This window comes from Genypterus blacodes, unplaced genomic scaffold (genome assembly GCF_046128005.1).
Source record: "Genypterus blacodes isolate CSIRO-AG114 ecotype Tasmania unplaced genomic scaffold, CSIRO-AGI_Gbla_v1 ptg000245l_1, whole genome shotgun sequence".
In the NCBI taxonomy this organism is placed as follows: Eukaryota; Metazoa; Chordata; class Actinopteri; order Ophidiiformes; family Ophidiidae; genus Genypterus; species Genypterus blacodes.
In genome coordinates, this window is record NW_027467042.1 from 354,283 (window position 1) to 368,152 (window position 13,870).

The 13,870-nt window shown below is 48.1% G+C and overlaps 1 protein-coding gene across 7 annotated transcripts in view; it reads left to right on the forward strand.

Moving 5' to 3' along the window:
* eya1 (EYA transcriptional coactivator and phosphatase 1) overlaps nucleotides 1–13,545 on the forward strand; it is a 54,018-nt gene extending 40,473 nt beyond the window's left edge. For all 7 annotated transcript variants that reach the window (XM_076171329.1, XM_076171328.1, XM_076171327.1 and 4 more), the window contains 6 exons: nucleotides 9,218–9,276; nucleotides 9,383–9,543; nucleotides 9,862–9,976; nucleotides 10,318–10,439; nucleotides 11,353–11,453; nucleotides 13,320–13,545. In XM_076171329.1, coding sequence (XP_076027444.1) covers nucleotides 9,218–9,276; nucleotides 9,383–9,543; nucleotides 9,862–9,976; nucleotides 10,318–10,439; nucleotides 11,353–11,453; nucleotides 13,320–13,400 — 639 coding nt within the window. In that variant the 3' untranslated portion in view covers nucleotides 13,401–13,545. The remainder of the gene's footprint in view (nucleotides 1–9,217; nucleotides 9,277–9,382; nucleotides 9,544–9,861; nucleotides 9,977–10,317; nucleotides 10,440–11,352; nucleotides 11,454–13,319) is intronic.
* Nucleotides 13,546–13,870: the final 325 nt, after the last annotated feature.

Consider the following 13,870-nt stretch of genomic DNA (forward strand, 5'->3'; position numbering starts at 1 on the left):
TCACCCCCTTCCCACTCCCGTAGTCGCTACTGCAATTTGTCAGGCTCTAGTGTTTCCGTGGCCGCTCCGTCTGTCTGTGTGTCTTGCTGTGTGCTTGGTGTCGCTGTCCACCTATACCACAGACCCCTCTGTCACAGCATGAAATCACCCACCGTCTCCCCTCCCACGCCTCTTTGCCCCCCTGATTCATGTACAGCTAGTGTAAAATCTGCCCCTGGGGCACAGAAATAAAGGGGTTGGAAGCGGTGTGTGTGTGCCGTGTGTCTGTGCACACACACATGTGTGTGTGTGAGGCTGGGGAGAGATTGGTGTCTGACTGAGTGTCTGCTCCACCCTGGGGAGAGGTGAACCAAAGACCAGAGGGTCAGGGATGCCTATAGGCTCAGGCTGAATGTACAGATAAGTATGTGCCACATGTGTTCACACATACATACATGCACACATGCACAGATACACTGACATGCAGACACACCCAGCGCTGTCTGTCCAGACCCAGATGTCCAGCTCAGCTAATTATTAGCACACATGTCATTTTTTCAAGACACAAAGCCGTTTCTGTCTGCCTTCTGTCCCTTATCTGTAAATGTTATTACATTCTCTATTCACTGTTTCATCTTATTTTTATTCTTCAATTTTCTGTGTCCGTTTGTTCACGATGAATCTGATCCCATTGATGCTCGCGCTTCTCCTCGGTGTTCTGCTAGAAAAACAGTTGTGTTTGATAGTGGAGTGTGAAGAGGCGAGTGTCCGCTCTGCCAGCTCTCATTAGACACCATCATGTTCTGCTCTCTTATGTTATGTGAAGCAAACCCGAGAAGGAGAAAAATGTGCCAGAGACAGGCAAACTCTGTGCTCAGCCAGACAGACGAGTGACTGAGATTCCACACGCAGTCACCGTGATCAAAGTTAATTGGCTGCAATTGACTGGTTAAATATTTCCTTATGCCCCGGCCACGTAGAGACCCATTGTAGCTGCACTTTATTTAATAGATGTGCCCCAATCATTTGAAAAAATGGCAGTTTGTGACAACGCTTAAATGTGGTTTTGCTCAACATCTGTCCCGTGTTTTGATTTCTTTTCATGTGTGATGAAACTGCTCACAGATGAATTGGCAGCTCAGACTGCTTATAAAATAATTTGAACGTGCAACGCACACATTTCATCTGCTCTATCTCAGCAGGAAAATTATTAGATTTTCATTTTGACACTTAAAAGCTTGCCACTTTTTCTCCCCCCAGCAAAAGCCGGAGGAGTATAACGACTAAACTAGCAATCTGCGGTCTGCTGCAGGAATGCCTCTTAGAATGTTGAATTTTTAAAGTTGCACAGGAGTTGCACATGCTGTCACTAACCATCACAGCAGAGGGAAAGTGACAGTGTCTTCCAGGCATATTGATATCAACCCTTAAGCAGAGCTGGACTTGTGTGAGTGTTAAGTGCCGGTTCTCAGCAATGCTTAACCAGTTGTGTTTCCTCTCTGCTGATTTACAGTCGCGTATCTCAGATCGAGCTAAATGGAGTCCAACTATAAATACCGCAGCCGGCAACAGTTATGTATTTAAGCATGTGCAGAAATGCATATGGTCCATCTAATTTAGTCTAAGCCATAAAGGGAGACCCTGGAGGCTATGCAGGAACACAGGTGCAGAGTTAGTGGCCCGACCCATCTGTGAGTGGGACATCGGAGTCTTAACACACTGTTGTCTCTCCAGCCTCAACATTACAAATCAACCTCTGGGCAACATTGTGATTCATGCAGTCGTTCATGTTCTTGCTTTTATGAGACTGTAGATTTTTTAAATGATGGGATCCAAACATTTTAGACACATCAGAGTTGTTTACAAGGCTTCTAAACATTATAATTAAACACAATATTGGGCTCAGCCTGACCGAGCTAAAGGCAAAGCTGTGCTCAAGGGTGCGTTGAAATGTTTGTGCGCGCGTGTGTGTGTGCATGTGTGTGTGTTTGTGTGTGTCTGGGCCGCGTTGATAGAGCTGGTGAGTGACGATTCAGAGGAAAGTCATAAAAAGAAAGAGGGCATGCCGAAGGGGTCAACAGGGATCAGTTTCACCGTTGCGTCTCCCTCTCCCCCCCCCCCCCCCCTCTCTCTCTCCCCTCCCCTCTCTCTCCCTCTCTCTCTCTCTCTCTCTCTCTCTAACCTTTTCTGGATGAGCACTGTTTTTCATTCACTGGTGGATAGCAGCGTTGAAATGTGCGTCCTGTAAATCTGGCACCTCCCCAAAAGAAGTTCTCTTTTCCGAACCTCTCCATTGATTGTCCCAAACCGAGTGTTTGTGACTCAGCCCTTTACAGGAGGGCAGGAGTATTGTGTGTGTACAGCACGATCTGTTTCTACCATCAAAAATGCTCTCTCACTGAAGGATGCATTACCAAAGTAATTCAAAGCAGTATGACCTTTATTGATGTCATTTCTGCTGCATTCATTTTGATAAGTTGTATGTGAATGAATGCCTGTGTTTGTTGTCATGTTGACTTTGTTTTTTAATCAGTATTTCACACTAGGGCAATATTTTAGGTAGTTTATGATTTAACAGCTTTGTAGGTCAAGTATAATTTTTTAAATAATTGTATATATTAAAAACAATTTTAAACTTTGCAAAGGTAAAAAAAAAAATGGAAAAAACACCCTTTCTTTAATTTTATGGCCTAAATGGGAAATATAGTGCTTCAATGCTTTTTTATTGGATGCAGTTTTCGCTCTGTGACACTTTGATTTGAAGTGACATGAGGTTGAATGTGGAGTTAATTGATGGTCTAAAATGATGTGTATAATGAAGCCCTCTGAGGCTGAGCTCACTGAGAAGACTGACAGTTCCACTGTGAGTCAGGGTGTGAGTTTACTGTAGGTACTCTGCTGCGGCCCGAGCAGCAACGCTAAAGCGATATGTGGGAACCGGGGGCCTCTCTGGCTGCCCGAGCCCCCCTGCGTTCCCTTCTCAGTGGGGTATGGGGGCTGCCGTCTCCCCCCTCCCTAGGTGAGAAAACAACCCTCCCTGTCTGGAGGATAAAGGGCAAGGGGGCAAACCACTCACAGGGAGAGAGGGGGGGGGGAGGCCTCCAAAGGTGGGAACATTTTAAATTAGTCCAGTGATGCCTCCATGCTGTGTGCAACACTCAGGCACACACACTCTCATCATGTTGCGCTTCATAGTATTAAATTAAACATACGTTCACATAAGCACGCACATGCACACGCACACACACACACACACACACACACACACACACACACACACACACACACACACACACACACCTGTGATACCTTTTGAGGAACACTGACTCTTTGAGCTGACGGCCTTTTACAGCTCCCAGCCTGCAGTCCAGGGGTTGAGACCTCCTCTGTCGCTCTCACCCAGGGGGGGGCTGCCTGTTAATGAGAGATGCAGTGAAACGTTACAGTTACCTTGACTCAGCAGATGGACCGGCCCTCCAGAGTCTCTTAGTGTGGAGCCATTTTGTTGGTTTAATGTCCCGCTGTAGAAACACAGATCTTGAACCTCCTCTTCCTGTGATTGGTTTCTTCATTTTTATATTTTTTCTTGATTTTCCAATGAGGAATAAAATGCAAAAATAGCATTTCAAATACAAGTAAAATACTAGGAAATTAGTATTTATATTCTGAATAACCAACGGGACAATAACTACTAAATCCAAACATGTTATATGAAAATACATGATAACTAATTTGATGTTCTACCTTCACAACATGCCGCCCTAGAACATTATCAAGCAAATTAACCATTTCCATTTTCTTTGGATTTGGCATCGTTTGCTGCTTTTTATTTTCTCATGCTCCAGAAACCAAACTGCAGTCAATGAAGAGGCCTCTCTATATATTCAGTCACGTTGATGTGACCTGCCGTGGCTGTTTCATCATCTGCTTGGCGGCTGATGCAGTAGTCCTGTCACACTCCTTGACATAACTCTGTCAGGTCCCAACGTGGGACCACTGATGTGTTTTGGAAAGACTAAAGAGAGAAAGTGGAGGTCTCAAAGCCACCCTGTCTGCCTTCACTCAAAAGATGTCTACCTCACCCCCGCCCTCAAACCACTGGGCCGTCCATGCACCAATCAGAGTAGAGCGTGCAGGGAAACTCTAGCATTACCGTCTTCTGACAAATGATGGTATTTAATAGTTTCTGTCGTGCATTAATAAGGGAGGAGCTGTACCTGCACGGTTTGGTGTGTGTGTGGGGGGGGGGGACACACACAACTGAAACATGCACTGATTTGTCGAGACAACGGTCCACTTGGCAGAAATAAATTGCTTTTCTGTGGATTCGTTGTTGAGAAGTGAAAATGCTGAAATGACTGAGATGTGATACTGCATTTAATGTTTCTGCTTGAGGAGTGCTTTGGCTTTGCATTGCCAAAAATAGGAAATAATGAGAGGCAGCTCATCCATCACACATATCTAATTTATGCTTTCATATTGTTTTGGGTGTCTACCTGTGGGGTGTTTCCTTTGTAACTTTTCCAATTATGACAGTGGGCCTTTACACACCACTTTATCAAATCTGGTCTTGTTTCTGAGCCCCCCTTTGCCCCCCCCTCTCAGTCTCCTCTTCTGAATCATGCCACTAAAGATTTCCCTCTACCTGCTCTTTGTTTTGCTGCCTCTGTTTGAATTCCGTGACTGTTCAAGCACAGTTTGTGGATTGGAATGAAGTGGGTTCCAAGAACTCTCCTTTTGTTACCCACATCCTGTGTCTGACCCCCAGGTAATCACAGACCCCCACCTCTGCCCCCTCCTCCCTCACCCAGACAGGGGTGCTTGTGGTGGGAACAGAGAAGGAAGTTGCTGGGGGTCACAAACCATAGGGGGGGCGGTGGGGGGATGACAGGCTCTGCCGGTGGAGTGGTAGTTTTGAGAACCTGCGAACCATGGATGAGCCCTTTTCACATGGCATTAGTCTGTAGGGTCATGAGGAATGCTGTGATGATGGCTGTTATCGCTCACACTGTGGTTTAGAAGCCCCGCCCCCCCCAGCCCTGACAACACGTATACACAAACACACACACCTCACCTGATCCACTGGGTTGGAGAGAGAATGTGAGAGTGGGTACTAATGTCCAGAAGGTGTGTTAGTGACTCGGGCCTGTATGACAGAACAGGTCGAAGAGCTTCTTATCACATAATCATTTGTGTGTTTTGGTAACATGCATTGTTGAACCTCCGCTCCTCCTCCCTGCCTCTGACTGCTGCAGTCACCACTCTGAGCCGTTTCCAGGGCTACAGGAAGAGTCGGGCCATCACGGCTGATTGCTTAATGACAGATGCCAGGGGAACAAAGAGGGCTCTGATAGCTTCCTTCCTAGTGCAAAGTTTTCAGCGGCTCAGGGCAAAGACAGAGACGGGGGAAAGGAAGACAGCGGGTGAAAGATGGAAGCATCCCCGGGCAGAAGCATCCTGTCTTCAATTGCCGCACGCTGTGTGGTGTTGTCATTATCCCTTTGCAGATAAGAATTGTTTGGCAGCGTAATGGACTCAGAAATGCTGATGAATTAAACAGAAAGGCGCAGTGTTTGCATAAGAAATAATTGCTAGGGCTTCTGGTGGAGGGTCTTCACTCCTGAGTACAGTAGGAACATCTGGTGTGAGTTAGTGGTGATTGTAGGTTTTAGAGACCACTGTTTTCTTGGTGAGGGGAGAATGGTGGGATTCAATAGGAAGGAGATGTTCAAAAGGTTCTAGGAATACTCCGATTGGCCCTGGAAGTGCCACCATCTAGGAGGTTTGTCATTCTATTGTGAGCAGCTCATAAATAAGACAACAGCAGGAAAACAACAATCACGTTTTAATGCTTTTCAATAAATTTTCCTCATACCTGCACGTTTATTAATTACCAACCTTATCTGGTGTTCTGCTTATTGAGACACTAATAAGGTTAGTTTATCACCAACCTTTCTTTTATTTCACCAAATTATATTAGAAAAAAATGATTTATGTTCTAATAACAATAATAAGAATTTAATAAGTTTATTTTTTAAATATATTCTGAAAATTAAAAAGGAGAATCAGTCGAAAACGTAAACAATAGAAAACAATCATGGTGGAAATTGGATTTTTAGAACAGTGTGTGCAGTGAAAACAATATTAAATTTAGCCGTTAATTATTTTTTACTTTGAGGAACTGAATAGATAGCAGCTTTTGTTTTCTCTTAATCTTTCTCTGCTAAAGAGAAGAAAACAATTTATAAATTCACAGAGAAATAATGTGTGTGAAAATGATTAGGAACCAAATTGTGTTTCAGTGAATTCGTGTGTATACAAAAGCATTTTAACCCCTATGCCTCCTCTTGCTGTTCCATCTGTAACACTCACATTCACTTCTTCACCACGATTCTTTCCGTCTCAGTCCACTTCAATTACCCGCCTGCGTCCGTGGTCTGCAGGCTCTGTGGTGTTTATGGGGCCTTCAGAAGTGGCTCCTAATGAGTGTGTGTTAGGGTTACTGTACGGCATTACCCGCAGCCACCTCCTCTATTAGCCGCCTCAGACCCTCTGCAGAGGTTTATGCCAACCCCAGCTGGGAGCAGTCACTGCTGCAGTCTGTGTGCATTCCTCCAACCCCCCTTGATTTTACAGAAACGTCTATCTGGAGGTCTTTAGCCCAAATCAACTGTTAATTGAGTGTTAGAATATCGACTGACTTACAAAGCTATGTAGACGTAAAGACAGCAAAGGGAAAGGAGAGGATAATGGAGGTTTGCTGGGTGGAGCTTTGCCATTACGTACTTTCGTCATGTGCATGAAAAATCATCCATCCACCACAAAGCAGTTTTTATAATGGCCTCAATTAGGTCTAATCATTGAGACATATTTATATGTGTTGGGTCAGGGTTGCGTCTTGGCTCTGGCATGTAAAGTAGCCCCGTAATGAGCATGCTGGGTAATACATTGTTCTCGGGTATCTGTGTTGGTCCACGCTGGCTGTCAAACTCTAAAAGAAACACATTACATAGGAGGAACAGGCATGAAGGCCCATTGTCACCCAACAAGGTGCCTGCAGACAGCATACAATTAGATGGTGATAGAGCCAGAGAGTGGAACTAATGGTGCAGTGCTGCAGTGAAAGAGGTGGCGGGGGCTTTGGCAGCTGATTGTGTCTAATTCATCAGCAGGTAATTGGTGAAGAATAGAAGCCTTCCAGTCACTTGCACCAGAATGGGGCGGCTGTGAATGGAGGCTTTATGAGGCGCTTAACCCAGGCTGCTGTTTTTGTCCTCCTAAACAAACAGACGTGCCTCCATTACTTAAGCATTTAAGCGCACCTTTGCTTTTCTCTTTTTACTTCTCTTCTGAGAAACCTTTCAGATTTCTGGATCATTTGTGTGTGTTGCTGTGAGAGAGATGATTCACTAAGTTCTTGGCTGCACAAATGGTGACACACGGACAAATTGCTGCTTTCTCCAGCTATTAAAGATCTGCTGGCGAGTGTGTGGAAACAGATTAGGCAAACAGAGTTAAAAGGGCCCCGCTAGCGCCTCATCTCCAATTGGCAGTCCATCTTCTGGAACGCGGTGCTCCGAGCCGCCTCCATGTGAGGTCACTTTGGACTTTTTCCCCCAGCCTTTACCCGCTCCTCTCCACCTCTCTACCCTTCCCACCCCCTTATCGGGGTGCCGGAGCCCCATAGAGGAGGGGAGAGGGTCACGGGGTCAAAGTCTTTTCCTCTTTGGATCTGTGGGCTTGCTGGGAGAGGCTTGGCGAGAGAATGGCTGCATTAGAGCTGGGGTTGGGGGGTCAAGATTTTAATTCTGTTAAAGAACAGCTGGTTTGAGTTTCTCCTCACGTCGCTCTCCCCTCCCCTCCTCCCCACAAATCCAGGGAGATGAAAAATTTGTTCGGAGAGGAACCAGTAAAATAAAAAAGGTTTACGGTCCAAAGCCCTTACCCTTACCCTGCTGCAGCATTACACAGGAATGCAGTAACGTCAACGTTTGGCCTCAGTTAGATTGACTTTAAAACAAGGAAGTCCTTTCTGTGTTTGGGTGTCTTAACAGCCGGATGAAACTTAATTAAAAAGCTTCAAAAAAGAGAAGGGGGATTTTAGACTTCTACGAGAAATAGCAAAGGGTATTTAAGAGTCATAAACACAGAAATCAAGACATTAAGTGTGTGTTTCTCTGTTATCCACCCTGCTTGTGATTGCTGTCACATTCGCAGGTTAAACTCGTGAGCTCCGTGCTTTAGCGATTAGAAAGCGCGGCGTGATCTCCCCTGCCTCTGCCTCTGTCTCTGCTCCTGCTCCATGTGAAAAGTGTTGATGTGAATGCCAAGGCAGGGCTCCCTCACATTTGGAGCGGGCGGAGGGGGGCGAGGAGAGGGAGAAGGAACAGGGAGGCACTAGAGCGCTCCTATAAATGGAAAACTAATAACAGATTTTTAGTCTGCTTTCCCCTGCGCTCTTTTGCCGGCTGGCTGGCTGACTGGCCCTGGGGCTGTGTTGGTGTGTGGCGCAGCAGCAATCAGAGGTCATAATTTCATTGGCGGTTAGCATCAGGTTCAATTTTTCTAGTAGGTTACATTTACCAGAAAGTCTGGATTGTGTTACTGCGTGCTGGTGGAATCAGGGCAGAGCTGCAGAATCTCCCTGTGTCTCCAAGCAAGGCACCCCAAAGGGGAAGAAAGAAAATGTGCATGTACTTTTAGAGATGCACACACAGAGAGAGAGAGAGAGAGAGAGAGAGAGAGAGAGAGAGAGAGAGAGAGAAAGAGAGACACACACACACACACACGGAGCATTTGTACCAAGGCTGACTAGCTTACATAATCCTCCTCTGTATGTATATATCTCTGCTCTCACACGTAGCTGTTCAAATTCCAGCCTGCAGAGTGTTTAGAGCGGCTGGATTCGGGGCTTTAACTCCGTCTATCTGTGGACGCGCGTGGCGTTAGACCCCCTAGTGGTCGGAGCTTTGTGGGCCACGAGTCCAACCGGGCCTGATGATAAAATGTATTTTAGTTTGGACTGAACAGCTGAGGGCACAGGGGGGGGGAAGCAATGGTGAAAAGCTGATGATGGAGGGGAAGAGAGACAGGGAGAGGAGGATTAGAAGGGAGGTGTCCGGCCAGAATGAACATTTCTGTGTAAATAAGCACTTAAATCTGCTCTGAACATGGTTTTCTTTAAGTTCTGCAAGTATTTCTCTGACAATATCTGACTGGAAGGATTTGTTTCTTTCAGGAATGTGACCAGGTACATATCGACGACGTGTCCTCTGACGACAACGGGCAGGATCTAAGGTACCGCATCAGCACTTCCTGTACCTCCGCCCCACATAAAGCGTCCCACATGTTCCCCCCGGTCCCTCATCCTCTCCCTTTCTCCCTGCGCCTTTCTCATCTTTAGCACGTATAACTTCAGCGCTGACGGGTTCCACGCGGCGGCGACCAGTGCCAACCTGTGTCTGGCCACGGGCGTGAGGGGCGGCGTGGACTGGATGAGAAAGCTGGCCTTCCGCTACAGACGAGTAAAAGAAATCTACACCACCTACAAAAATAACGTCGGAGGTAATCCCCCCAACACGCCGGAGAGAAAAGAGCCTGCAGATGTACACGCTCTCATTGTGTGGACGCTCTGAGTGTGTTCACATGTTTTTTAAAAAAAGCTCACACACACACACACACACACACACACACACACACACACACACACACACACACACACACACACACACACACACACACACACACACACACACACACACACACACACACACACACACACACACACATGCCACAGCACTTGGTCAGGGTACATTTTAAAACATTTCTTTGGTATTTCGGAGGGCTCGGTCCAACCCAAACAATGTTTACCCTGCGTTTCAGGTCTGCTGGGCCCGGCCAAAAGGGAAGCCTGGTTGCAATTGCGAGCAGAAATTGAAGCCTTGACGGACTCCTGGTTAACACTGGCACTGAAAGCACTAACATTAATCCACTCAAGGTAGGACTCCAGCGAGGGAAACTTGTACCCGGTCCCACACCGCACGTCTGTAAAGCAAAGCACCCAGCCCACGCCACACTCCTCACCCATTAAACAACACTAATGCTCTGTATTTGTCTGTAAGCGCCCGTCTGTTGATCTGTGAGATAAGTAAAGCTCTGAGACTTACACGCTCCAGATCAAAACCTTCATCACCAGACATAACTGATCCATTACATCGCCTTTTTGCCATTACATTACAGTGTTGTTCTCTCCTGTCTTCCCTCAGTGTGATTTTAGAGCGATGTCACTCACTCTCCTCTCCGGTCTCTGGTCTCTTTCTCTCTCTCTCTCTCCCGCAGGTCAAACTGTGTGAATATCCTGGTGACCACCACGCAGCTCATCCCCGCGCTGGCTAAGGTCCTCCTCTACGGCCTGGGCATCGTCTTTCCTATTGAGAATATTTATAGCGCAACCAAAATAGGTGCGTGTTGCATTTTTGGTGTTTGCGCGTGAAACGTTTTCCCTTTCCTTCATGTGTTGTGGATGCTTGTCTGTTGAACGATGCGGGCGAGGAGGCGTGGGGCGAACGGGCCGGCAGGGTGACGGGACAGAGGCGTGGACGGGGCGGGAGGTTTTGGACACCTGAGAGGGTTTATGTTGGTGTATGAAGGAATCGGCCTAATCAGCCCGGGCTTCTTTTCCTGGAGCTGGGCCTGCTCGCTCACTCGCTCGCTCGCCCGCTCACTGGGCCTCCCCAGGCCTCTCAGCCTCTGCATATGAAACCACTTCTGCACATTTATGTCATTCCTCAGCAACAGCACCCAAACTCCCCCTCCAGCACCCCCTCGCCCCCTCTCTCTCCCTCTCTCTCCCCCTCTCTCTCCTCCTCTCTCTCCCCCTTCTTCACTGCTTCAAAACGCAAAATAAACATCAAGCTTCACTCCCGCGTGGTTCCCCAGGCCGGTCAGCTCAGACGTGTAGTGAGATGGTAGCTCTAAGGTTCCTCCTCTGAGCGTTAACCCCGCCCGTCCCTCCCCAGAGCAGAACCCCAGAGCATGCAGGAGTGATTTAGCTCATGAAGTCCATTTGTCCCAGGTCTGAGGAGCAGAAGGACACAGTTAATGCTTTTCAGATTGCCTTTATCTGAGCGCTGATCTTATCACGTCCCCTCGCTGAGCTCAAAGTGTTTACACTCGGCCCTACTCCGTGTGTGTGTGTGTGTGTGTGTGTGTGTGGTGTTTTTAAAGGGCTTCTTGTCACCCTGTGGCTCTGCATGTGCTCCATGGCTATTTCGGCGTGTGTGTGTGTGTGTGTCTTTGTGTGCAGACGTACAGCTCCACTAACCCTCCTTCCCTCCCCCCTCTCTCCCTCTCCTCCTGTCCACTCCTCCGCAGGAAAGGAGAGCTGCTTCGAGAGAGTAATTCAAAGGTTCGGTAGGAAAGTTGTTTACATCGTTGTCGGAGATGGTGTGGAAGAGGAGCAAGGCTCGAAAAAGGTAAGAGGCGCTGGAGTTACAAACACCCCCCACACACACACACACACACACACACGAGAGCTCAGGCGTAGTTTGGGGTCATTATGAGTGTGTGTGTGTGTGTGTGTGAGATTAGGAGGTCATTAAGAACGTGTGAAGAACAAAACCAAACATACCTGCAGTACCTTCAGAAAGAGAGGCAGCGGCGCTCCAGGTCTCCCACTCAGCGGTCTTACTTTACTTTCATTCGTTTATCCACTTATAGAGCAACCAAGTACAAGAGAGAGAGCCTGTAGTATGTAATCAGGCCTCTTCCTCCGCCAGCTCAGGTTTACAGAGCAGGGGAGGGGAGGGATGGCATAATTATATATTCCTGCTCGGTGCCCTGAGCAGCGTGAATGCTGCGTGTGTAACGCTAGACCAGACCTCTCAGGCACGTTAAGAGCACGCCGTAAATACAGACGGCACACCAGGGGAGAGGAGACTTCAATCTGCGTTGATGAAATTAGACTTTTTTTTCCTCCTTTCCTTTACTGCAATGACAAGCCCGGTAGCATGAGACAGGAGGAGGAAGAAAAGGCTCGCAGCCGCAAACACGCCGGTGTCTGTCGAGACCATTCTGACATCTGACCCGCCCCCTTTTTCCTTTTTCCTTCTCTCTCGCCGACTCTACCTGTCGGCTCTTGCTCCGCCGAGCTGTAAAACCCAACGCCGCATGCGAGCCGCATACAGCAAAACACTCATTAGTAAATTAATCAGCGGCATATTTTACTGACAGGCCGGGCGAACCGCGCTGTCACAGGGAGAAGACGCAGAGCTTCCCTTTGAAAAGCTTCCAGCTCCTTCTTCTTCACCTGTTTCTCTGTCAACAATAGCAGTCAGAGAGCGCGAGGAAGGAAGAAGTAGCAACTTTCTTTCTACCTTTTCCCCCGGCTGGAGTGTTTGTGTAAACCAATCGCTCTGCCTGGCGAAAAGAGAACTCGGCTCAGAGAGAGAGGGAAACGGTCTGGAGGGAAGATCGTGGAGAAAAAAAAGATGCAGATATTTGTCCTGAGTCTTGAGTTGTTGGGAGTGTGACAGTGATGGGAGGATAAGCCACTTCCCTCCCACCGGAGCGGCGTGAGTCCCGTGACACGCCGCGCGGTAAAAGCTTTCTGTGTCAACATCAGAGAGGAACGTGGAATAACACAACAACCTCAGCCGTCAGGAGGCGAGAATCAAACGTGACACCGCCGCACACTACAAAAGCAAAAAGTCTGAAAGTCCTCCGGCCCCCCGCTCCCTCAACCCGTCCCTACAAAAAAGAAAAAAAAACACAATCCCTGAAACGATTCCTGCTTCAGTTCTGACCTGTGGCAGGGAGAGAAGGGGACAGATAACATCTCCAGCTTTTAAACTTAAAAGCAAAGACAATTTACAAAACAAAAAGCAAAGAGCTTTTTAAGGGTCAGTGCAGGCTCTCCTAAGCGGAACATATGCCTGGGAGAGGCCATACCTTTGATAAGGGGGGGACGGTAATGGGCTCCACACACTGACTCTACCTGACAAGCCCCTTTCATTCCCGCCGACTCAGGTTTCCTCCCCGGCCTCCGCTCGGGGAACAGCGGCTCATTTGCATTGTCTGAAACCAAGCCTGGCAGGCGGGAGGCTCGGGCAGAGAGACTCGCTTGCCGTCAAGACGTCCGGGTTTAGTTCTGTGGTCCTCGGACCGAAATAGAGAGAGAACTCCAACTCAGTGTTGATGTACGGAGGGAAAGCTGCTAAAATGCTGATGCTTCTATCCTGATGTGAGGTCTTTCACCTGACAGGAGGGCAATGTGACGTCTCTAAAGTGTCTAAACTGTTGTAGTGTAGTGTTTTTATTTGTATTCCTCTCTCCCCCCTCAGCACAACATGCCCTTCTGGAGGATCTCCAGCCATTCAGACCTCATGGCCCTCCACCACGCTCTAGACCTGGAGTACTTGTAGCACCGCAGCGAGCCGACCCTCCTGCGCCCGGCGACACCCTGCAACCTTTCACCTTCGCCCTCCAAGCCCTCCGTCCCCAAACGCTCGCCGCAGAACCCAGCGAAAAACAGAAAAAAGAGACCCCCCCTCCTCCCCACACACACACTCACACATACACACACACCTCCACCACCCCCCTGTGCTGCCTGGCGTCTGTCTTCCTACCACGCTGGGAGGGGGGGGGGGAGAAAAGAAGGGGGGAAGAAAGCGGCCGAGCGACACGGTTTCTAACACGCGGCTCACAATTCGTCTTAACTCTGAACTTTTTTTCTTTCTGGAAGCGAAGGAGAGAGAGACAGAGAGAGAGAGAGAGACAGAGAGAGAGAGAGGGAGGTGAATTTACGGCGCTGCAGCTGCTCCGCCGTGGTTACTGTGAATCGGCTGCTTTCTCCAAAGCTGTCCAAAGTGTTTTACGGCCGCCTCTTGTTTGT